The 24,649-nt window shown below is 47.2% G+C and overlaps 1 protein-coding gene across 1 annotated transcript in view; it reads left to right on the top strand.

The window, feature by feature from the left end:
* ITGB5 (integrin subunit beta 5) overlaps positions 1 to 24,649 on the top strand; it is a 111,473-nt gene that overhangs the window by 14,659 nt on the left and 72,165 nt on the right. The window contains exons 3-4 of the mRNA XM_060010797.1: positions 5,333 to 5,537; positions 16,177 to 16,426. Coding sequence (XP_059866780.1) covers positions 5,333 to 5,537; positions 16,177 to 16,426 — 455 coding nt within the window. The remainder of the gene's footprint in view (positions 1 to 5,332; positions 5,538 to 16,176; positions 16,427 to 24,649) is intronic.

Raw genomic sequence — 24,649 nt, 5'->3', positions numbered from 1 at the left:
GGCGTGGCCACCCCGTGGAATCCCGCGGGACAAGAACAGGGAGGCCTGGGGCGCTTGGATGGTGGATGTAGGGGCAGACGTGGGAGGAGATGGAGAACCTGGGCCGCGGGGAAGGGTCTTTGCCTTGGAGGTGGACGTGGAGAGAAGGAATGAAGGGGTCAGTAGGACTGGAGGTGGGAATGTGAGGAAGGAGACAGAGTAGAGGCTGGGAAGCAAGACCGGCCGCCTGGGCCTCCTGGGAGATTACCGTGGTGGGGAAAGGAGAGGGAGGGCGCATGACCTGTAGTCTCCTTTGAGCTGGGAAGGAATGAAAAACATAAGCGTCCGCCCCAGCTCACGATAAAATACAGATCTATGGAGAGCATCTCTTTGCGGTCCTGAAAGAAGCATCTTGGCCTCTTGCAGGTGCTTCGTGAACATTTGTCCAGTGCATTAAGGGAGCCGAGCGGAAGCTGACAGGGACTTCCCCCTCCCCCAGGCAGGCAGGCCACGTGGGGGTGTGTTGACGGTGCACAGAGTTCAGTCTGTCATCCCTTAACCTTCTGCTTCCCTCCCCCGCCCCCTAATCCACAAGGGCTCCATCGAGCCAGGGCCGAAGCCCAGAGAGCAACTGGCTCCGTGCCTCTGCCCAGCTCTCTGCCTGTTCACCAGTTTGCGACTTCTTCCCCCTCATCCCAGGATCCGGCAGTCTGCCCCCTTTCCTGCTTGGGTTCCTCTTCCCCCAGGCCTGCAGTTTCTCAACTCTTCCACCCTGCTGTTTGTTTCCACAGCAGGCAGCGAGGCGCCCAGAGGATGCGATGACCAGAGTGGCACAGGCGGACAAACCGAGTGCCCTGGCCATGGGGGCCTTGGGCGCAGGAGGGAGGTTTTTGATTAACAAAACGTAGGGGAGTTCAGTGTACAGTGAACAATAAACCTCATTATATCCTCCGTGTAATAGGCGATGGAGGGAGCAGAGGGGGCCAGGTGGTAACAACTCCGAGCGAGTGCCAGTGTCGGAACAAAAGTAAAAGCCATCTACATTTGGAACGCCTCCCTTTTCTTTCTTGTATTATTACCGCTTGGTGACTAAAAGCCCTGCAAGGTATTTCAAGTTCCAGCGTGCATTCTGTTGCTTCTCTTGGTAACTTGCCTGTCATGTAGTTACCCTTCCCTCGTGAGCCCTTTGGAGGGTTCGTGACGGTGTTTCTGGAGAGCACGGACAGATGCTTCCTTCACAAACTGAAACCTCTTCTGGCACGGAGCCGTAAGCACCTGTGAGCGTTTGAGCTGCCCCGTGAGAGCCCATCCTGAAAGTAGTTTCCATTTTTCCGTGTTGAGATGAAGACTCGTACCTGTTTTTCTGCGTCAAGTGGCTATTTACCCTCCAAGTTTGATCGGTGGCAGGAGGAGCGCAGAACCTGAGGCAGCAAGGAAATACTAAATTCAGAGGATGGAGTTTGGGGGCCCAGAGTCAGTTTCCCGCTCTGGAATTCAGCCGTGACCTTGGCTGAGAAGAACACTGAGCTTGCTTCCAGAAAGCTGAGGCCGGAGGCACTTACACTTCTCTGGAGAACATACGCATGCACTTAGGCGTGTGGGCTTCTGATTCCTCATCTGTAGAAGTGAGGGGCTGGCACCAGATGATGCATCCGAGGTCCCTTCCCCCTGGAACTTGCTGTGTTCTGACACCTGGCAGAGGGTCAGGTGTCAGGTCTCTGGGATCTGAGGGCTCTTAGCACATCAGACTTCAGGGTGTCGCTCATGAGAGGAGGATTTTCTTAATCACGAGTCTTCCTTTCCTCCAAGGGTTTATAATTTGGGGCCTCTCCTCTGCATTCACTGAATTCGAAGCTTGGAAATTGTGGTATCGAGGCCTTGTCTTTATTTATACCGTGTGTGAACCTGGAAGGTCATAACTGTCACAATATATGCCCCTGGTCTTTGTGGTTTTGGTTCCTTTCTTTAAATATGCATCCATCCTTATTCAAAATTAAAATATCTGGAGAGGAGCTAGAGGAGGGGAATAGAGGGAAAGCCCGTGGGCTGGTGGGGTTACCATTCCCTGCGGGGTCTGCAGTGTTCTCCGTCCCTTTCTTGGGCAGCAAGAGCCTATGCTAGAAGTCAGTCATGGCTATTTTCAGACTGCATGCCGGAGAGACCTTCAACTGTTGTGGGCATCCTTGATTGATATCGAGGTAGCTGCCTTACTCTCAGAAGGTTCTCCAGACTTCCATGCCCAGAGGTGCCTCAGCCAGTGTCTTTGAGGTCCTAAAGACCTGCGACAGTGACAGGACTCAATAAATAAAGGCGTCTCAAAGGTTCTCAAGCACATCAGTGAAACCACTGGGGCTTCCCCAGGTAGCAAGCAACTGAACTCTGTGAAACAGGAGAAGGTTGGCAAACCTGATAGAAATGGATGGCCCTGAGGCCAAGTCTGAGTTTGGTATGAGTGCCATAGTAGGCTGTCCCTTGCTGCCTGTGCCGCTGGAGCTGCTGAGAAGTGGGCCCCCCGTACTGTCACATTGCTGAGTGGTAGGCACTTCTGAAGTCATCCTGCAACTGGCAGTTTGAATGTTCTCAGTGGTGGTTCTCGCGCTGGCAGCTGGGTGACAGGAGTTCACGGTCTTTCCTGCTGGTGCAGCAAACTTCACGGAAGCCACGTGCATTGGAGTGGAGGGTTGCTACCACCTTGAAGAATGTTACTAAGGAGAATGAAGGGAAAGCTGTTACCAATGAGGGGCATAGAGAGGGCTTTGCTCCTAACATCCTAGAGGATAAATGAGCCCCAGAGCACAATCAGGAAAGCCAGCTGCACAGACAAGGTTGTAATTGGCACTCTGTGGCTGCCTCTCAGTTCATCAGGTTTGGGAAGCACGTCCTGGACTTCAAGTCTCCTGAGGAGCCCAGCAGGTACATCTTCCCTGAGCAGCAGGTGGCCCTGTACAGGTCCTGCCTCAGGGACTGGTACTGCCTATCAAAAACGGCCTTTGAGCATATTGACTGGGAAGCTTGGACGAAGTTCATTGCTGGTGAAGGTGTCCAGGCATTAGGGAATGATTTTTTTTTGTGTGTGTGTGTGTGTTACGCGGGCCTGTCACTGCTGTGGCCTCTCCCGTTGCGGAGCACAGGCTCCGGACGCGCAGGCTCAGCGGCCATGGCTCACGGGCCCAGCCTTTCCGCGGCATGTGGGATCTTCCCGGACCGGGGCACGAACCCGTGTCCCCTGCATCGGCAGGTGGACTCTCAACCACTGCGCCACCAGGGAAGCCCTAGGGAATGATTTTGATGACGTGAATGGCTGAGGCTGTGGTGAGGAATCATGTAGCTGCCTCCTGCTTAGGGTGAAACAGATTGGCTCTGTGACCTAGTCTATTCCGGAATGCAGGCTGCTTCAGACCAAGGGGAGGGCCGTTAGGGGTTTCCATCGCCCCCGGGAGACTGAAGATGCTTTCCTCGCCAGCCTGGTGGGGTGGGGGAGGGGATGTGCACTGGTCTGGTGGAGACAGGTGCACTTTTGACAGTCAGAACTGGGTGGAGGACAGCCAGCTCCGTGGAGTTGGGGGAGCTGGCAGCAAGGCCAGCATGCTGGCAAGAAGTTCAGAAATTCTCTAGCCACGTACGCTCTGAGCAGGCGAACCCCTAAGCCCTTTCAGCTCTGGACAGCTAATTCACCCTGTGCTTCACACAGCTCAAGACAGCAGTCTCATACCTGTAAGGCCCTCAGGAAGTTACCTCTCCTTTCCGCTATTCCTGGGAGGTTTTTACTGCTTCATCAGAGCCAAGCTAGACTAGCCAAGCTAGGTCTAGCCAAGCTAGACCCAGTTTAGAAACCTCAGCTTTGGAATCTTGTAATTTCTACAATAATCATTGTTCTCACCCTGTTCCACAAGTGTCTGTGGAGTCATTTATATTTACAGTGCAATCCGGAGGTTGTTGACATGCAAGGTCTCCCGTCATGTCAAGAGTTCAATAGACAAAATTAAAAAAAAAAAAATTCAGGTAGAAGCAAACGAAAAACCAAAATCACAGAGGCCCAGAACAACACATCTGGTTTTACTTAAAAATACTGCAGAGTCTTCTTGACTTCTTGGTCTTGAACCTTGCAAAGGCCCCAGTGGGCACTGACTGGTCTTGGGGCATCCTAGACCATGATGAAGGGGGGAGGGGAGTCCCTCTGCGGTCAGCGGACTCTTGACTCATCTGAGGCGCTTTGGCAAAGTGTTTACAGTGGCGGGAGGAAGAGAGAGCATCTAACTCCTCCAGCCATTACTCCAGTGCAACCAGCTGGAAGAGGGGCTCTTCTTTTCTCCATCCAGCAGTGAATGGGTTTGCTTTGCCATTGAAAACCCCCTTACTGGAAAACAATCACTGCTTACAGGTATCCTACTTTATAACAAAGTATATAATTTCATGTTAAAGTAAATGGCCCAAACTCCTAGTGCCCCAAACCAGGGTGGGTCATCCTGATGCACAGCCTTCTCCTAAATCCAACTGAAGAAAAGAAAGATGTTTCTTATCAATGTGGCTTTATTGTTTAAACAACAGTAAAGAGAAAAAGAAAAATATCATTTTATTCCCTCTCCCCTAGCACCTCAACTATCTTAAGTTTTAATTTTTCTTTGGCATCCTGATGCAGATACCACTCTATTTTCTGATTTTTTTCCCTTAATGTTTTGAAATTTCTGCTTAGTCTTCTGCATAATTATTTGTGATGGCCGTACCATCTATTGAGGTGATGAACCATGTTTTTCTTCTGGTTTAGGGCTTTTGGCTCAAGTTTATGATTGTGCTATTCTGAGGAACATGCAGTATATATCTTAGAGAGTTTTGCTTTCCTTTTGATAATTTTCTGGTGATAAATTCCTAGGAGGGGACCAAGGGCTCAAAAGGTACCGCATCGCTCTCCAGAATGGTTGTGCCTGCATATGCTAGATGAGGGAACAGCTCAGACGTTAACTCTTGATTGTCTGAGTGATGACTACTTGGCCACTTATATGGTATCTTTCAAAAATTTTTAGTGATGCAACTTTTGACCATATCAGTTATTTTCTCCTGCTTATCGTGTAGACAGGCACATTTTTTTAAAGGAGCGTTTTTGACCATTAAAATAACGAGACCAAACATTTTTACTGTGCGTGTTTACACCTTGCAAAATGCTTTCACATCCGACACCTCACTTAATCCTCATGATGCTTGGTGAGGCACTTGGCGGAGTTTTTGTTTTGTCCGCTTTTAGGAAATGGAATGTAGAGGGTCTCAGGTCGCAGGGTGGTGATGAGACTACAGCCTGAGGTGTCCTGGAGCTGCTCTGACCGCCTCCTGCCCTCTTCCCCTGTTTCTACACCTCCAGGACTTCGGCAGCCTGCGGTCGGTCACCTCCCGGTGCGACTTCAAGGCAAACCTGGTCAGGAACGGCTGTGGCGGCGAGTTTGAGAGTCCGGTCAGCAGCACCCAGGTCCTTCGGAGCCTGCCTCTCAGCAGCAAGGGCTCCAGCCCCGCGGGGTCAGACGTCATCCAGATGACGCCGCAGGAGGTCACGGTGAACCTGCGGCCCGGTGAGTGCCCTTGGGGTGGACCTGTTCAAGATGGTGGAAAGATGAGCCGGGCCAGGGAGGGGGCAGTGGTGAGGTGTGGCCCAGACCCCAGGAAGCAGAGTCCAGGGCCTTTGGGGATGATCAGAGTATCTTTGCTATTTTAAAAAATTGTGAAATATAGGTAACGTACCATTTACCATTTTAACCATTTCTAAGTGTGTAGTTCGGTGGCGTTAAGTATACTCACAGTGTTGTCTAGCCATCACCACTCTCCATTTCCAGAACTTTTTTCTTATCCCAAACTGAAACTCTGTACCAATTAGACACTAACCCCTCCCTCCCTCCCCCACCAGCCCCCGGCAACCGCCCTTCCGCTTTCTGTCTCTGTGAATCTGATTACTCCAGGTACCTCATAGAAGTGGACTCATATATATTTGTCCGTCTCATCCATGACGTAGCACGTGCCAGTATTTCCTTCCTTTTCAAGCTGAGTAATCCTCCATTGTACGTATAGACACATGTTGTTTATCCGTTCACCCATCGACGGGCTCTTGGATTGTTTCCACCTTTTGACTACTGTGAATAATGTTCTTGTTTTTCGTGGGAGGATGCCGGTATGTTTACTCCCTAGTTAATGCAAGTTTCTCAGGGAACGTACTACTGCCAGGAGAAAGTATTTTTTCCTGTCAGCAAATTCCATTTGAATCAGTGACATTCTGAAGGGACGAACTTGCAGAGTAGAGATTTTTTTTTTTTTCGTGACCCTGGAGCCTCTGCCAGCCCTGGAATTGATTGTGGTATAAGGGAACTGACAGTTTTTGCACACCTACTCTGTGCCTGTTACGTGACCTACCCGAAGGTAGCTGATGTAACTTTACACCTGAGGAGCTGTGTGCTCAAGGGCTCCCGGTCAGAGCAGCGAACCTGACTCAATATCGAGTCTTTGTGGTCGCACAGCTCATGGTTGTTTCTAGCTCACCACTTGTGTCGTTTTGTATTCTACCTATTAGGTCCCTTGTGATGTCAAGGGAGGATGTGAATGTGGCCAAATGAGAAAGTATCACATTGTTGAGAGAAGGCAGCTTTTTTCCCAAATCCCGTTGATTTTTAGCCTTTTCTTCTTTCTCATTGTCTAGGAAACCACTGGCAATAACTATTTCCAGGTGGTTTGTTTAGACTTCAGGGCGGCTGGGTCAGTGGAAAGATGAGGGATCGAGCTGGCCGTCCTAGGTTCTGGTTCTGGCTCTGTTCCTAGCTCAGGGGTCCTGGGCAAGCTGCTCTGCTCCTTAGCGTCTCAGGGTCTCTGTCACCTTCATTCCACACAGCCCTGTTCGGAGGCTTAAATGAGACTTTTTGTATAAATGCACTTGAAGAGCTTCTAATTATTGTTTTCAAAGATGCAGATTTCGGAGTCAGCCACGTCTAGATTGGGGTAGAGATTCTCATGTCTCAGAAATGGATCGAGCACAGCCCTGCACGTCTTAAGCTCTTAGTGTCGCCCGTTCTTCTTGTTGTCGTTAGAAAGAACTCTGAGTCACTGTGTATTTGAGAACTGTTGTATTTAGCTTATTGAATTGTCTTGGAAATAAGAAACGGAAGAAGGGGGTAAGTGGCGTAGAGCAGCATAAACTGCGGGATGGCCCAGGGATTAGTGCTGGGATTAGCTGAAGTAACTGTTTTCACAAGTCATCTCACTGGAAGGGACACTTCGCCTTTTGTTTAGTGAGATTCCAAGTTGAGAGAGAGAAGGGAGCCCTTACAAAGCCGTGTGAGTGGGTAGAGAAGAGGAAGCTTTCTGTGAGCCAATGTCCGATGGTATCCTCCGGGGGGAAGATGAATGCCTCTCCCTACGTGGAGTCAGGCTCAGGGTCAAGGGCTCTGACCTAGAAGGGGACATAGGCATTGTTGTAGACTATTAATATATCAGAACACAGTGTATGATAAGAATGGTTACAACTAACATCAAGGGTGTGTTTTCCTTTTTAACCTAACGGCGTAACAGTCACTTCAAGAAAATTCTTAAAGTCCTTCACTTTAACACTATTTTTCATTCTTACTAGATCTTCTGTCTTTGTATATGTGTTCATATTTTTCATATACTAACAACGTATTTATTATTGTATACTGTTTTCACTTAATTTTTGGAAACAAGGACCAAAATTAACACGTCCAGAAGAGTTAGAGTTTGAGGGTCATCATCGAGGGAGGTTTTTACTTTTGGAACTGCTCATCTAGAATTGCTCTGAGCCTGTGGTGCTCTCTCCAAGAAACATTCTTCATGGTGGCAAATCCGTATTCTTTAGGGTTGATTTAATTTCGGGAAGAGTTGGAGGTCGACACAGAATCAGAGATGTCACAGTGTCAATTCCAGTTTTCAAAATCAGAATTCAGGTGTGGCTCTGAGGCAGAGAGACTGTTTGCTTTGACTTATCAACTGGCTTTTAAAACAGCCCCCAAAGAAGTGACTTGATTGAGGGCACCCTCCTTGGGCAGAGTTCTCAAAGTTCTCGTGAAGTTTATGCACAATGCTTATTTATGCGTGAAGCTCAACGTATACTCGATTAAAGAAAGAAATCAGTCTTATTTGGTATAGTCAAATCTCTCGCTAAGCATTATGATTCAGTTTCCAGTATTGGAAATAAATGGGAAACATGATCCTGTGTTTGTACAAAATCATGATGCGAGTGCTGTGTGCAGCTCTGGTCCTACGGAAGGTACGGTGATGGAGAGCCCTTTGCTGTGGCCGTCAAGGTGGAGGAGGGGCTGGCTGCCCTGTGGAGACGCACCCAAGCTCTGAGGGTGTTTCAGTCTGTAGAGATGAAGCCTTAGGAGGAGATCAGATGATAATCTGAATTCCTAGAGGTCTAGAACCTTGTGAACATGTTTCTCAAATATAGAAACGCTTGAAGCCAATGATGCCTCTTCACATTTTGAAAATTTCAGTAATTATAAAGAGAAGGACAGTCAAACTGCAGATATTTATTTGGGGAAAGGGGAAAATGGTCTGTTGCCATTAACAACATTTTCAGTTTACCAAGCGAGTACTTACTTCAGGGCAACACCCCCGTGACTCAGGAAGGCATTCAGGTATGGAACGATTGGTTTTTCCATTGTGTATTTTTAGGAACGCTCTCCTGTCTCCTCCTTTGCCCTGCTCCCCAGTACCTCATAATAGGTATTTGTTGAATGAAGTGTAGCACTTTACTAGCCTCATGCCAGACTAGTCAAGGACAAGCTTCAGCACAATATGTGAGGTACTTCACCAAGGCAAAGTTAATTGTTCCGGGATAAGCCTGGAAAAAAAAGAAAGAAAAGTTTTCCTCTACCTTAAGCAGAATTTTTTGTTTTGCTTTGTTTTTTTTTAAGTTGAGATGTAATTCACATACTGTAAAATTCACCATTTTGAAGTATACAATTCAGTGGTTTGTAGTGTACTTGCAAGGTGGTTACAACATCACCGCTATCTAATTCCAGAACATTTTCATCACCTCGAAAAGAAACCCTGTACCCGTTAATAGTCACTCCTATCCTCTGCCTCCACGCCATATTTGGCCCCTGACATCCACTAATCTATTTTCTATCTCGGAGGTTTTGCTAACTCTGGACATTTCATTTAAATCATATAATATGTTGTCTCTTATGTCTGGCTTCTTTCACTTAAGCAAAATGTTTTTAAGATTCATTGATGTTGTAGCATGTATCAGGACTTCATTCCTTTTTATGGCCAAATAATGTTCCATTGTATATTTATAGATACACCACGTTTTAGTGGATGGGCATTTGGGCTGTTTCCACTTTGGGACAATTATGACTAATGCTGCAGTGAACACTTATGTACACGTTTTTGTGTGGACATATGTTTTCAATAATCTTGATTATATAGCTAGGAGTGGAATTGCTGGATCATATGGTAATTCTATGTTTAACTTTTTCAGGAACTGCCAAACTTTAAGCAAGATTTTGTATAAACACAAGATCATGTTTTCCATTTTGTTTCCAGTCCTGGAAACTGTATGTCAGGATAACAATCTTAAAAAAACCTTAACAAAGGGTATAAAATCCTTACGAAAGGACGTAAACTTTAAAGCATATTGAAATGGTAAAAAGCTAGAGGTGGAGCAGTTAGAAAAGGTTTACTTAAGCCTTTATTTGCCTCAGTCCCTTAGCCTGTTAAAAAGTGACCTCTGATTGGTAGCTTAAACATTTTTTTTAATGTTTTATTTTGAAGTAATTTTAGAGTTGCAAGAAGTTGCAAAAATTATAGAGAGTTCTTGTGTACCCTTCTCAGCTTTTCCCAATGATAACCAGAGTTTGTAATCAAAGCCAGGAAATTGACCTGGGTATCATACTGTTGACTAAACTGCAGGTGATTGGTTGCTTTTGATATGGGCTTCCTGCCAGCCCTCATCTATGCTGCTTTTCTCCCGTCTCCTACGTTCTGGTTGGAGATGGCAAGTACCTGACTTAGGTATTGCTTCTACTACCCAGACTGACAATGCACACTTAAAAAGACTTGATGATGGATGGATAGTGCTTTGCTATAGACTGAATATGTTGAAATTCTAGCTGACTCCCAATGTCATGGAATTAGGAAATGAAGGGGGGCCTTTGAGAGGTCATGGGGTGGAACCCTCATGAATGGGATTAGTGCTATCAAAACAAAACCCAAAAACCCTCAAGACCCTGGAGGGTGCTTCCCCCCTTCGGCAAGAAGTCTGTAGTGTGAAACCCAGAAGAGGGCTCTCGCCAGAACCTGACCACGCTGGCCTGATCTTGGACTTACAGCCTTTATAACTGTGAGAAATAAATTTCTGTTGTTTGTAAGCCACTTAGTCCATGGTACTTGTTATAGCAGCCTGAACTAAGATAAGATTATTTTCAAGGAAACTAGAAGTGCCAAGCCCTAATTACTTGGGGTCAGACACTGTGAAGGCCAGTAACTCTCCTGATGGTTCCATCTGTCAAGTGTCAGAATTCTGAGGTGGGGAGTGGTGTTTGGTACAGCAGGGCGGCCAGTGAGGTAGTTCTTTGCTTCTGGGTCTGGATTTAATTCCGGGTACTAATTGCCTTCTGCTGTAGTGAACAGAGAGCTGGATGATAAGTCTTATAAGTTGTGCACTAAGCCCCTAATTCCCTGCTCAGCTGTAGTCCTTTTTTTTTTTTTTGCGGTACGCGGGCCTCTCACTGTTGTGGCCTCTCCCGTTGCGGAGCACAGGCTCCGGACGCGCAGGCTCAGCGGCCATGGCTCACGGGCCCAGCCGCTCCGCGGCATGTGGGATCTTCCCGGACCGGGGCACGAACCCGTCTCCCCTGCATCGGCAGGCAGACTTTCAACCACTGCGCCACCAGGGAAGCCCTGTAGTCCATTTTTAACATAGCTGATTTTAATGTTTCTTTCAATTTCTAGCACAGAAGTATAATTCTAGGGAATCAAAAAACTACTTATATTGGGGATAGCAGGAGTATTTATTTGTTGAGACACTACTTTGTCTTAATATTTGAACAAAAATCAATCTTAAAAAACCCAAAAGTTGTTGCTAGAATTCTCTACTTTCATTTTCTGGTAATGTTTGTCATCTGGTATATGTTCCTGAGGAAAAAGCTCACTTTTCCCTTTTTATTGAAGGGAAGACAGAAGAAACCTTTCAAAATACATTTCAGAGGGAATGCTGGTTGCTATTGATTATGGTGGGAGAATCTACACTTAGGAACCCAGCAGTGGCAGGAATTCTTTGTGAAATACAGCCGGGGCTGGGTGCCTTGGAAGCAGGAAAAACCAGCAGGACGTGGGAGGGGCTGCTTGCAGGAGAAGCTTCCTCCTCACAGATGTGAGGTGATCAGCTTTTCTCTTCTTCTTTTTTTTAAATATTTATTTATTTGGCTATGTCGGGTCTTAGCTGCAGCATGTGGGATCTTCTTTGAGGCATGCAGGATCTTTCGTTGCAGTGCGCAGGCTCTTCGTTGTGTGTGGGCTTCTCTCTAGTTGTGGCACGTGGACTCCAGAGCGCTTGGGCTCTGTAGTTTGTGGCACACGGGCTCTCTAATTGAGGCCCGTGAGCTCAGTAGTTGTGGCGCATGGGCTTGTTGCCCCGCAGCATGTGGGATCTTAGTTCCCTCAACCAGGGATCGAACTCCCGTCCCCTGCATTGTGAGGCGCTTTCTTTACTACTGGCCCACCGGGGAAGTCCCTGATCAGGTTTTCTTTGGGGTTTGCTTTATCCTATTTCTCTGATCCTGCTGCTTGTCCTGAGGCGGGGGTTAAGGGGGATGGTTCCAGACAGGAGGGCTGCAGCCACAGGAGGAGACGAGCCTGTAAGGGGATCTTTTTTTTTTTTTAAATAAATTTGTTTATTTATTTTTGGCTGCGTTGGGTCTTCGTTGCTGCACGCGGGCTTTCTCTAGTTGCAGCAAGCAGGGGCTACTCTTCATTGCGGTGTGTGGGCTTCTCATTGTGGTGGCTTCTCTTTGTTGTGGAGCACGGGCTCTAGGCGCACGGGCTTCAGTAGTTGTGGCTCGTGGGCTCAGTAGTTGTGGCTCGTGGGCTCAGTAGTTGTGGCTCATGGGCTCAGTAGTTGTGGCGCATGGGCTCTAGAGTGCAGGCTCAGTAGTTGTGGCTCATGGGCTTAGTTGCTCCGCAGCATGTGGGATCTTCCTGGACCAGGGCTAAAACCCGTGTCCCCTGTGCAGATTCTTAACCACTGCACCACGAGGGAAGTCCCTGTAAGGGGGTCTTATATGGAGAGGGAGGAGGGGGATACGTGGGCTGGGTGGTGTCACCAGAGACTGTCACAGATCAAGTGTCCACAGTGAAGGTGAGCCCGGCTCTCACTCTCCTGGACTCACGAGAGGTGGCGACTGGTTTAAAGTCTCGGGTGGGGTCTTCCCTGGTGGCACAGTGGTTGAGAAGCCGCCTGCCAATGCAGGGGACACGGGTTTGATCCCTGGTCCGGGAAGATCCCACATGCCGCGGACCAACTGAGCCCATGCGCCACAACTACTGAGCCTGTGCTCTAGAGCCCGCAAGCCACAACTACTGAGCCCGTGTGCTGCAACTACTGAAGCCCACACGCCTAGAGCCCGTGCTCCGCAACAAGAGAAGCCACTGCAATGAGAAGCCCATGCACTGCAATGAAGAGTAGCCCCTGCTCACCGCAACTAGACAAAGCCTGCACGCAGGAATGAAGACCCAACACAGCCAAAAATAAATGAAAAAAAACGAAAAAAAAGGAAATGTTGTCGTTATGATAAAAAAAAAAGTCTCGGGTGGTGCAGAACTGGGTGGCTGGAGGTATTGTTGAGTGTGCATGGTTCCGGAAGTGTACCCAAAGATGGAGAACATGCCCCAGACCCTCTCCCGGCATAGGGCGCCCCTGGCGTGCAGCAGCAGTTTCACCTTCAGTCAGCTAACCACGGGGGCGCCCTCGGTGGGGGAGTTGCGGCACTGTAGCTTAATTCCCGTGCTTAGCACCCTCGCTGAGAACTGGTCCAGAAATGTCAGTCCCTCCAAAATCTGCTGATGTAACTGAGTCCAAGCTCGTACTGCTCACGGCATAACAGGCCAGGAAATTGAGAGGCGAGTTGCTGGGGCAAGGAATAGCAACTGTATCTGGAAAGCCGGCAGACCGAGGAGATGGTAGACTAGCGGCTCAAAGAACCATCTTCCCTGAGTTAGAATTCTGGCTTCTTTAATACTAACAGGGGAGGTGGGTAAGGGCCTGGTTCCTGCCAGACTTGGAAGGGGATGTGTTAATTTCTTCCTTCTTGCAGCTAATCACAGGCAGGCCTGGTCAGGATGTTTCCTGTGAGCTAAACAAAGGTATTTTAGCTTAATGCTCATTACCTGGGAGGCAGGGTTCCCAGAGATGGGTCAGTACGTATAATTTAATCTTATAGGCAACATCCCTTTAGTGATTAACTTGTAGTAGAATAATAAGGTTCTTCCCTATTACACTGACAGAACATTCAGTTATTGCCAAGGCCCACTGAGGAGTTTGTAGCATTTAAAATCCAGCATAGATAAGGTGGCCATAAACCCTCATTCCAAACATTAATGACATTACCCCTTTTCTTATACCCCTCCCTTCTTGGAAAACTGGGAGAGAAATATATATATATATATTTTAACCATTTGCAGCCTCCCTATGGGGAGGTGTGTGTGTGTTGTAGTGATCAGTTTCTCTTAGAATTTAATGACAAGAGATTTCTTACTTCAGAATAGATAACCCCTTAGTATACAAAGAGACCGATGTACCACATCTCGTTTCCCTCTTTGCCTTCATGTCTGGAAAATTTGGAGTTAAATATAATACCCAAGGCCGTTAGCCGTTCACACTCAAGTTTTTGGCAGAATGTTCTGTCTCTCTTTTTAGCTCCACAGGAAATTGCTTTAATAATTGACTTTCAGGGGAACTGAGGCCAAAGTTTCTCTTGTGTAGAAGCATTTGTGTGGTGTTTATATATGCTGTCTCCTCAATACCCACAATAATTAGCATCCTCCCCATTTTACTGATCCAGAAACCGAGCAGCAAGTTTAAAGGAGCCTGAGGCCTTGAGCTCTTGGTGACGAGGTCCGGATTCCAGCCCAGCTCTTGCTTTCTGAGGCTAATGTCCACTTCCCTCCCATGGGTGCCTTCCAGCCTCCCTGGATCCAAGCTAGTTCCCTGTTTCCTGGTCCTAAAGTGTTCCTCTGTAATTGCTCGTAATCCCGCAAAAGGTGGACGTGGATTCTGGATTAAAGAAGGTATACCTGGAAACTTGGGGGAAGGGCACAAGTAACGAAATACAGGAGACCTCGTAAAGAGGCCGTGGGATTGGACAGAGGGGACAGGATCGCAGGCCCTCCCGCCCCTCCCCCGCTGCGATGTGGCATCCCGGGATGGGAGGGGCCCTGTGCCGGGCCATGGGAAGCAGAGACAGCTATTGTAGCAGTCCGGAATTCATTCTGGAAGAAATCTCGAACATTCCTCTGTTTGAGTCAGGCTCCAGTGGCTTTTAAAAATAGGCTCGTACCAACAGGCAACCCAAACCACATCCATCATCAGGCTAGAGCAGCACATGTAAGGACAAGTCGGGGGAAGCAGGCTTGGCTCTGACACTCAGACTACCATGGTAATTATAATGATCATACTTCGTCTGGGCAGGCCTTCACTGCTTACAGAACCCTCCTTCCCACATGAGTGCTTCACAGCCTTCACGCTGTCGTGCTGTTGTTCTTGCCAGTTTACAGTTAAGGAGATGGAGGCTCGGGTTGCCCCGCTAGTTGAGGGGCAGAGCTGGAACTTGGACTGAGATCTTGTTCATGAACTAAGTACGCCTCGTTTGGGGTGGGAGGAGGTGCGGGGAGCACAGAGCCCTGGGTTCCCTATCCTGCAAGTTCAAGAAGGCTTCGGCTCGCTGGTTGTCATCTTGAGGTGAAAGATGGACGCCTCTGAGACGTGACCGCGGGCAGGTGAGGTGTGGACCCTCGTGCAGGAGCGAGGCCACCTTCGCCATTGCACCTTTGAACACACAAAGGACGTCCAGGTTTCAAGTGTGTGTAGACAGTTCTGTCCGAAGAGTTCAAGGGCACCTCTTGGTGCCTGTGAGGCTAACGAGCCTGAGGGCAGATAGGATCACCTGGTAAAATTCACTGCTTGAAGTTGTCTCTGAACAGTGTGTTTTTAGAGATCATGAATGACGAAGGATCATTGTCCTGGCACACGTCCTCCAGTTACTGCGCTGACTTGGTTTGGGCCTTTCTGCATACCATGTGGGGCTAGCTTGCAGAGGCCACGCCTGCCAGAAACTGCCTTTTTTTTCATTGTTCTTTTCCTCTGAATCAATTTCTTTTCCCTTTGGCTGTTGACTGCTTATTATAGAACCAAAAGTTATTTTCTCTTTCTTGTAGCTGTAGGCAAATCTAGTAGTGTTTCCTTTCTGTTTCTTCTTTTTCTTGTCGATGGTGCTAAAGTTTGGAACACGTCTTCCTATATTTATACATATAATTTGTGATAATAATGATTTGTGTCTGTGGTATCAGATATGCTGGAGAACTAAATACGATTGTTTGATAAATGGCTAGGGAGATAGAAATAGGTGGCCCGGCATAAGCATAAACATTTTTGCCCTCTGGGGGTATTTTAAGTAACCATCTTTGTTTTCCCAGTCTCCCTTGCCTTGCACATCTCTCTTCCCCACCTCAGTTCTTACTAATGTCTGTACCCTTCTTTTGTTAATTTCTTTCCTGTGTTCTGTTTCACATACACCTTTACGGTCTCCTGGCCACGTTCCCATCTTGGCCAGTCCTTTCTCTGAAGTTGGTATGTGCTTGGTGGGCTACTTTCGCCCCATTTGTGTCTGTGGAATTGTCTGGTGCACCGTCCACCAATTACCTAAGCATCCTTTTTGCTGAGAAAACAGAACACTACTAAGGAGATTGGTTCTTAAAGAGTTTCGTTAAAAAATGCTGAGGCCTGTGTGTGAAAGGAGAACCTAGAGCTGCATCCTCAGCGCCCACATTCCCTTCGGTCGCTCTGTTTCCAGAGTGGAAAAGATGTCTTCTGAGAGGCACACAGTCACTAAAGCAAAGTCAGAGGTGGACCAGCTTTGAAAGCAAAACCCATCCCTTCAGCCCCAGCGAATTGAATGACCTCTAACACGCACGGTCTCTCGGTTGGCACAGGTGACAAGACTACCTTCCAGCTGCAGGTTCGACAGGTGGAGGATTATCCAGTGGACTTGTACTACCTGATGGACCTCTCTCTGTCCATGAAGGATGACTTGGACAACATACGGAGCCTGGGCACCAAGCTTGCCGAGGAGATGAGGAAGCTCACCAGCAACTTCCGCTTGGGGTTTGGGTCTTTTGTAGACAAGAACATCTCTCCTTTCTCCTACACGGCACCGAGGTACCAGACCAACCCGTGCATTGGGTGAGTGACCAGCTGCCCTTCTGTTGGGTATTCAAGGGTGGGGGAATGGATCAGTGGGAACTGAGCCTAAAGAAAGGCCTGGGGAGGTCATATCTGGGTGCAGGGGGGGAACCTGGCTAAGGTGTTAAATGTGATGAAGGATAATCCAGCTCTGTCCTCCCTCTGCCTGCGAAGAAATAAATTGTTACAAGGTTGCATAAAGATACAATGATGATAGCTCATTTGTTTTCCTGCCTGCCAGACACAGCACTGTTTTCTACATTAATAGATTTTAGAGAGTGTTCTCAGGAAGTGATAGACCCCGGTGATCAGGGAGGGAGCAGGCAGAACAACTTAAACTATCTCCTTGTTTGGAGCGACTGAGATGTTTGGAATAAATGAATCAAAGTCGGTTCCTATTGTTTATATACATAACTATAACTTACCTTGACAAAACAAAATGAAAACCCTGCCCTTTATAGGTGTGATTTTTTTTTTTTTCCCTAACGTAAGTACTTGAATTAGAAAATATTCGACAGGGCTTCCCTGGTGGCGCAGTGGTTAAGAGTCCGCCTGCCAATGCAGGGGACATGGGTTTGAGCCCTGGTCTGAGAAGATCCCACATGCTGCGGAGCAGCTGAGCCCGTGCGCCACAACTACTGAGCCTGCGCTCTAGAGCCTGCGAGCCACAACTACTGAGCCCTTGTGCCACAACTACTGAACCTGTACTCTAGAGCCTGTGTGCCACAACTGCTGAAGCCCGCATGCCTAGAGCCCATGCTCTGCGACAAGAGAAGCCACTGCAATGAGAAGCCTGCGCACCACAACGAAGAGTAGCCCCGCATTCGCGGCAACTAGAGAAAGCCCGCGCACAGCAACAAAAACCCAATGGAGCCAAAAATAAATAAATTTTAAAAATTAAAAAAATTTTTTTTAAAAGAAAATTTTCGAGAAATTATTAGAGAACAAGAGTTTCTAACTACTGCAGTGAGCAAATCCAAAAGTATGTAATGACTCAAACTTGAAGGAAGTTTATTTTCTGCTAACCTAAGTGCAAATGGGTCTCCTGATCAGTGGACACCTGTCCTCTAAGCAGTGACTCGGGGTCCCAGGCTCCATTGGTTCACATGTGGCTTGTAAGGTCATCATGCCTGGAGGATTGCTCATAGGAGGATCCTATGGACCAGGATAGAGTGGCCTTTGCTCCTACATTCTGCTCTACAGAGCTGGGTTCTAGCGGGGAGGCTGGGAACTAGGTTAGCTGTGTGCAGTGGAAGAGGAAAGGGGATGGTGAATAGGTCCCTGGCCTAGTGCATTTGTGTATTGGAGGTGGAGGGTCACTTCCTCCAACTCCCCAATACAACCTTTGTGAAGGTGGTTTGTTTCCTTACTGGGCTTTCAAGTGTTTTTTTTTTTTAAAAGAAGATGTGGGGGTAGGAGTTTATTAATTAATTAATTTATTTTTGCTGTGTTGGGTCTTCATTTCTGTGCGAGGGCTTTCTCTAGTTGTGGCAAGTGGGGGCCACTCTTCATCGCGGTGGGCGGGCTTCTCACTATCGTGGCCTCTCTTGTTGTGTAGCACAGGCTCCAGACGCGCAGGCTCAGTAGTTGTGGCTCACGGGCCTAGCTGCTCCACGGCATGTGGGATCCTCCCAGACCAGGGCTCGAACCCGTGTCCCCTGCATTAGCAGGCAGATTCTCAACCACTGCGCCACGAGGGAAGCCCCCTCAAGTGTTCTTTTAAATGGCAAGATTATGCAGCGTGACAACGAGTGATAACCTTCAACTTTTTCTTGACTCATTTCTATGTTCAGCTTTGGTTAGGCTTTGGCATGTGAGGCCCCAAAGCATCGCTAGATGAGGAATAGCTAAGACTTACGTTCTTACTAAGTGTCAGGCATTCACTGCACTTCATATCTTATATGGATCATCCCATTTATATCTCGTAGCAATCTTTTGAGGTCTATAGAAGTGAGCTGTATTTTATTTTATTTATTGATTTTATTATTATTATTTTTAATTTATTTTTGGCTGCGTTGGATCTTCGTTGCTGCACGCAGGATCTCTGGTTGCAGTGAGTGGGGTCTGCGTTGAGGTGCACGGCCTTCTCATTGCGGTGGCTTCTCTTGTTGCGGAGCACGGGCTCTAGGCACGCAGGCTCAGTAGTTGTGGCTCGCGGGCTCTAGAGCACAGGCTCAGTAGTTGTGGCACACAGGCTTAATTGCTCCTCAGCACGTGGGATCTTCCCGGGCCAGGGATCGAACCTGTGTCCCCTGCACTGGCAGGTGGATTGTTAACCACTGAGCCACCAGGGAGGTCCTGGTGAGCTGTATTTTAAAGATGAGGAAACCGAGGCTTAGAGGATTACACAAATAGTAAGGGGTAGACTTGGAGTATGAATCAGGATGAACTACTTCCAGAGTCTGTTTCCATCAATATGATGCTTATTTTTTCCCCATCTAAATCACACTGCCACCCAGATGCTTTCCTTGAGTTTGAGTAATAATACCCATTCCAAAACCACCCACCCTTCTAGGCACTTGCCTAAGGGTAATGTTAGGCTGTGCTGCAGTAACAAGCAAACCCCAGATCTCAGTGGCTCAACACAATGAAGATTTATTTCTTGCTTGTAAAGATCTGACGGGAGCTGCTTTCTGTGGCAGCTCTTCTTCAAGTGGTGACTCAGGGATTCGGGCGTCTTGTGATGTCATTTTCGATTCTTTGTCTCCTTGGCTGCCCCTGAGGGGAATAGGGCTGCTCGTAAGCCCCTGAGCCTGTCTAACTTCTTGTCTCCCCTTTGGCAGCCTCAGAAGTTCCCAGCTCTGGGTTGGACTGGGGGGTGGGGGTGAGGTGGTATTTATGCTGGTATTGTATGTTCTGAATCCTTCCTGACCCTTCTGTCCACACTCCTAGAAGCTAACTTAGATCTTTCCTGGGATTGCAATGACACAACAGTGGAAAAAACAATAAGATAAGAAAACATTTTAGATACAAACGAGATTCTAAGTTCCTTAGCCACAGAGAGACACTAGGTGTCCTCACTTTCTGGGTTTAGATTCCTCCCGGCCACAGGTAGCTGCTGGCATTATTGTCCCTCTGGTCCTGTCCCCAAGGCCCTTTTCAGCTGCATCCCAGTGCCACATGTCTTTTTGTTGGAGTTCTGCTACTCCCCAGGAGCAACAGCATCTTAACCCCCAGTTTTTTCAGTTCATCCGGAATAGTGATTCTGTCTGCTACTTTTCACCTCCGCCCTCTGGTTGGGTCCTGTCTGCTGAGAGACAGGGTGTGTCTCTACTTTGATTCTTCTGGGGACCATCGGCGAACTGTCAGATGCTAGATGGGAGGCTGGCAGAGGATGAAGGACTGGCCTGGGGCCCTCAGCATTGAATATTCAAGGTTATTACACTCTCCTTATTCAGAGCTACTTCTCCAAGCCCTAGAAGGCAGAACCAACTGCAGAGGGTAGAAGTTTTGACAGTGAGTACAAGGCACACTGACAGGCTGCTTGGGAGACAGGAAATCCGGTGAAAGAATGGGAGTTTGGAAGGAATCATCAGATCTGAGTTACACAGATCTCTCTTCCCTAAGCTGGGCAGCATGAAAGGGGAGTCACCGCATGGCTCAGTGAGCAGGCTGAGATGTACCTCCCGCGTCCAGGCAGTGGACTCTGTGTTGTTGCCTGGGTATCCTCGGAGATTCCCCACGGTTCCTGGAGAACAGAGCAAGCGGGGGGATGTAATCAGGCTGTTTCTGTTCCAGATTCAGCCTGTACATGTGCTTTATTTGCGTTCCTAAGTTTTTTGTTTTTTTGCGGTATGCGGGCCTCTCACTGCTGTGGCCTCTCCCGTTGCGGAGCAAAGGCTCCAGGTGCGCAGGCTCAGCGGCCATGGCTCACGGGCCCAGCCGCTCCGCGGCATGTGGCATCTTCCCGGACCGGGGCACGAACCTGTGTCCCCTGCATTGGCAGGCGGACTCTCAACCACTGCACCACCAGGGAAGCCCTTTCCTAAGTTTTAATGGCACTGTGAATTAGTTACCAACAGTTAAAAATAAAAGATTTAACAAAGAATAGCCAGGATTTTAGGTTTTCTCAAAAAACTAGGAGGTCTAGTAAAGCCAGCCTTGTCCCACATGTTGTTTGGCTGCCACAGTCCCTACCACTCCCTCTCGTCTCCCAGCTGGGCTGCTTCCTTGGTTCTGTTATCGGGCCCTCTCCAGATTCTTGGACAGCAATACCATAGAAACGAATATTGCTCCCACAAGACTCTTAGGCAAACGAAGCTTTTTATTGAAAGGATAGCTTGTGCACGAGGGAGAAGGTGGAAAAGAGTGTCAATTCCCCGAGGACTTTCTGGGAAGGGGTTTTAAAGGCAGTGTGAGGGAGGAGGCCACAGGGTGCCTGAGCAGCTTGTGCTCAGTTCTTGGATTGGTTGGCATGGAGTTGAAGTTTGGAGCGTCATCAACCTCCAGGCTTCAAGCAGTCTGGGGTCTATGTGCCCGCAGTCGGCAGTTTTCATCTGGGGGCCTGCTTCCTGCTAAAACACCTTAGGAATGCGTGTCAAGCTTTTATCTATATCTTTCAGGGAACTGGGAGTTCGGCAATTCTGCTAGGTGGCGGATTTATAGTTCCGCTTTTGTCCTTTGGAAACCATGTACAGATGTCAGTGGAACAGAGATAGAGCTAATCTTTTACTCCTGTGAGTCTCTGGTGGTTGTCTCAGAAGCCCAAGCTTTTAGGTGCTGTTTTTCTGGCCTGTCAAGCCCGCTTTCTCAAGGTCGTTCCCTTGGTCCTTTTCCAAAATGGCTGTCCTGTTGTCTTCCTGTCTCAGTTTGAGTTCCATGCTTGGCTCCGTAGTTGCCGTCTGTGATCCTTGTCTGTTCTTTTCCTTCAGCTCATGTGGAGAGAAAAATCACAGCGTTCTCTCTCAATGGTACCTTCTGTTAGGTTTTTTCTCCTGTGGTGGTGTGGAAGCAGCAGCAGTAGCCCCGGGAAGTTTTGGGGAGATGGGGAGTCAGGAGGAGTGATTTAACTACCTGCGCAGGACATCTCAGAAGAGAACCAGTTTTTTTTTTTTTCCGGTACGTGGGCCTCTCATTGTTGTGGCCTCTCCCGTTGCGGAGTACAGGCTCCGGACATGCAGGCTCAGCGGCCATGGCTCACGGGCCCAGCCGCTCCGCGGCATGTAGGATCTTCCCGGACTGGGGCACGAACCCGTGTCCCCTGCATCGGCAGGTGGACTCTCAACCACTGCACCACCAGGGAAGCCCTTCGTGGGGCTTTCTTGAGGTTTGTCCCGCCTCCTGCTCCGGATGTTTCGGCCAAAGGATCAAAATCCTAGACTTATCCCCTCCCATCTTAGAATGAACCAGAAATGCCAGAGCTGAAGTAAGTAGTACCAGGGCTGCCATAAGGAGAGAAAAAAAAAGTAATTCTTTAATCGTCAGATTAAAGAACTGTCTAATTGTATTCTGAGTAATAGAAATAGTGTTCCTGGGAAGCGTCACATGATATTCACTGGTACAGGATTTGATGGATTAATCCGGCCTGTTATTTCTGGTTCTGAACACTTTTTCTTTTGTTAGAGGTATTAGGCTGTTGCTGATATACACGCCATGTCTCATTTATATGTGGCATCTAAAAAGGCCAAGCTCATAGAAACAGACAGTAGAGTGGTGATTGGCCGGGGAAGCGGGAAGTGTTGGTCAAAGGGTACAAACGTACAGTTATAAGATGAATACATTCTGGAGCTCTAATGTACAGCATGGTGGTGATAGGCAACAGTACTGCACTTGAAATATACAATTGTATACTTGAAAGTCGTTCAGAGAGTACATCTTAAGGGTTCTCACCACACACACGAAAAATAGAAATACATCTGTAAAAATCTTTGCAAGTGAGATAATACATTTCATCCTTCATCATTTATATTTCTTCTTACCCTTTGTATTTCTTCCAAGAGGTCATGGTACTGCTTCACCCCCTTGAAGGTATTATTTCATTGTCTTCTGGCATGTCCTGTGGCTGATGAAAAGTCTTCTATCTAATGGTTTTCCTTCTCTCTGGTGGCTTTTAATATTTCCCTGTGCTTTTCATGTCCTATAATGATATGCATTCCAATGTGGCTGGTTTGGATTTAGTACTTTTATTTGCATTGCTCAGAACTTGCTCTGCTTGTTTAATCTGAGAACATAGCTTTATTCTTGAAAAATTTCAGACATCATCTCTGACTCCTGTCTCCGATTCTCTCCATTTTCTTTCTAACGCTACTAGGTGAGTGTTGGAGCCTCTCATTCTAAACTTCATGTTTCTAAATTTTTCTCCCATAACTTCTACCTCTTTCTTTCCCTTAGCTTCATAATAGAAAATTTCTTCCAGTTTATCATTTTGTTCTTCAGTTTTTTTAAAAAAATTTTATATTGGAGTATAGTCAATTAACAATGTTGTGTTAGTTTTAGGTGTATAGCAAAGTGATTCCATTACACATATACATGTAGTTATTCTTTTTCAAATTCTTCTCCCATTTAGGTTTTTACAGAATATTTAGCAGAGTTCCCTGTGTTATACAGTAGGTCCTTGCTGGTTATCTATTTTAAATATAGCAGTGTGTACATGTCAATCCCAAACTCCCAATCTATCCCCACCGCCCCCCCCCCTTCTCCCCTGGTAACCATAAGCTCAGTTCTCTTAAGTCTGTGAGTCTGTTTCTGTTTTGTAAATAAGTTCATTTGTATCATTTTTTTTCTAGATTCCACACATAAGCGACATCATATGATATTTGTCTTTGTCTGACTTATTTCACTTAGGATGATAATATGCAGGTCCATCCATGTTGCTGCAGTGGCATTGTTTCATTCTTTTTAATGGCTGAGTAACATTCCATTGTATATATATATATATACCACATCTTTTTTTTTTTTTTTTGGCCACACCACGCAGCTTGTGGGATCTTAGTTCCCCAACCAGGGATTGAACCCATGCACCCTGAAGTGGAAGTGCAGAGTCCTAACCACTGATTGCCAGGGAATTCCCACATGTTTTCATCTGTTGATGGACCTTTAGGTTGCTTCCACGTCTTGGCTATTGTAAACAGCGCTGCAATGAACATTGGGGTGTATGCATCCTGTCGAATCATGTTTTTCTCCAGATATATTCCCAGGAGTGGGATTGCTGGATCATATGGTAGCTCTGTTTTTAGTTTTTTAAGGAATCTCCTTACTGCTCTCCATAGTGGCTGTACCAATTTACATTCCCACCAACAGTGCAGGAGGGTTCCCTTTTCTCCACACCCTCTCCAGCATTTATTATTTGTAGACTTTTTGATGATGGCCATTCTGACGGGTGCGAGGTGATAGCTCATTGTAGTTTTGATTTGCATTTCTCGAATAATTAGTTATGTTGAGCATCTTTTCATGTGCCTCTTGGCCATCTGTGTGTCTTCTTTGGAGAAATGTCTGTTTAGGTCTTCTGTCCATTTTTTGATTGGGTTGTTTGTTTTTTTTGATATTGAGCCACATGAGCTGTTAGTAAATTTTGGAGACTGATCCTTTGTCAGTCGCACCGTTTGCAAATATTTTCTCCCATTCTGCAGGTTGTCTTTTCGTCTTGTTTATGGTTTCCTTTGCTGTGCAAAAGCTTTTGAGTTTAATGAGGTCCCATTTGTTTATTTTTATTTCCCTTACTCTAGGAGATGGCTTGAGAAAGATATTGCTGCAATTTGTGTCAGAGTGTTGTGCCTATGTTTTCCTCTAAGAGTTTTATAGTATCTGGTCTTACATTTAGGTCTTTAATCCATTTGAGTTTATTTTTGTGTATGGTATTAAAGAATGTTTTTAAAAAAGAAGTCTATTTATTTATTGATATTTGGCTGTGTAGGGTCTTTGTTGCTGCGTGCGGGCTTTCTCTAGTTGTGGCGAGCAGGGGCTACTCTTCGTTGCAGTGCACAGGCTTCTCATTGTGGTGGCTTCTCTTGTTGCGGAGCACGGGCTCTAGGCATGCAGGCTTCAGTAGTTGTGGCGCGCGGGCTCAGTAGTTTTGGCTCGTGGGCTCTAGAGCGCAGGCTCAGTAGTTGTGGCGCACAGGCTTTGTTGCTGTGCGGCATGTGGGATCTTCCCGGACCAGGGCTCGAAACTGTGTCCCCTGCATTGGCAGGTGGATTCTTAACCACTGCGCCACCAGGGAAGTCCCAAGAATGTTCTAATTTCATTTTTTTACATACAGCTGTCCAGTTTTCCCAGCACCATTTA

The sequence above is a fragment of the Delphinus delphis genome, chromosome 4 (genome assembly GCF_949987515.2).
Source record: "Delphinus delphis chromosome 4, mDelDel1.2, whole genome shotgun sequence".
Lineage (NCBI taxonomy): Eukaryota > Metazoa > Chordata > Mammalia > Artiodactyla > Delphinidae > Delphinus > Delphinus delphis.
The sequence above is the reverse complement of the archived record's forward strand: the minus strand, read 5'-3'. Positions and strand labels throughout refer to the sequence as shown.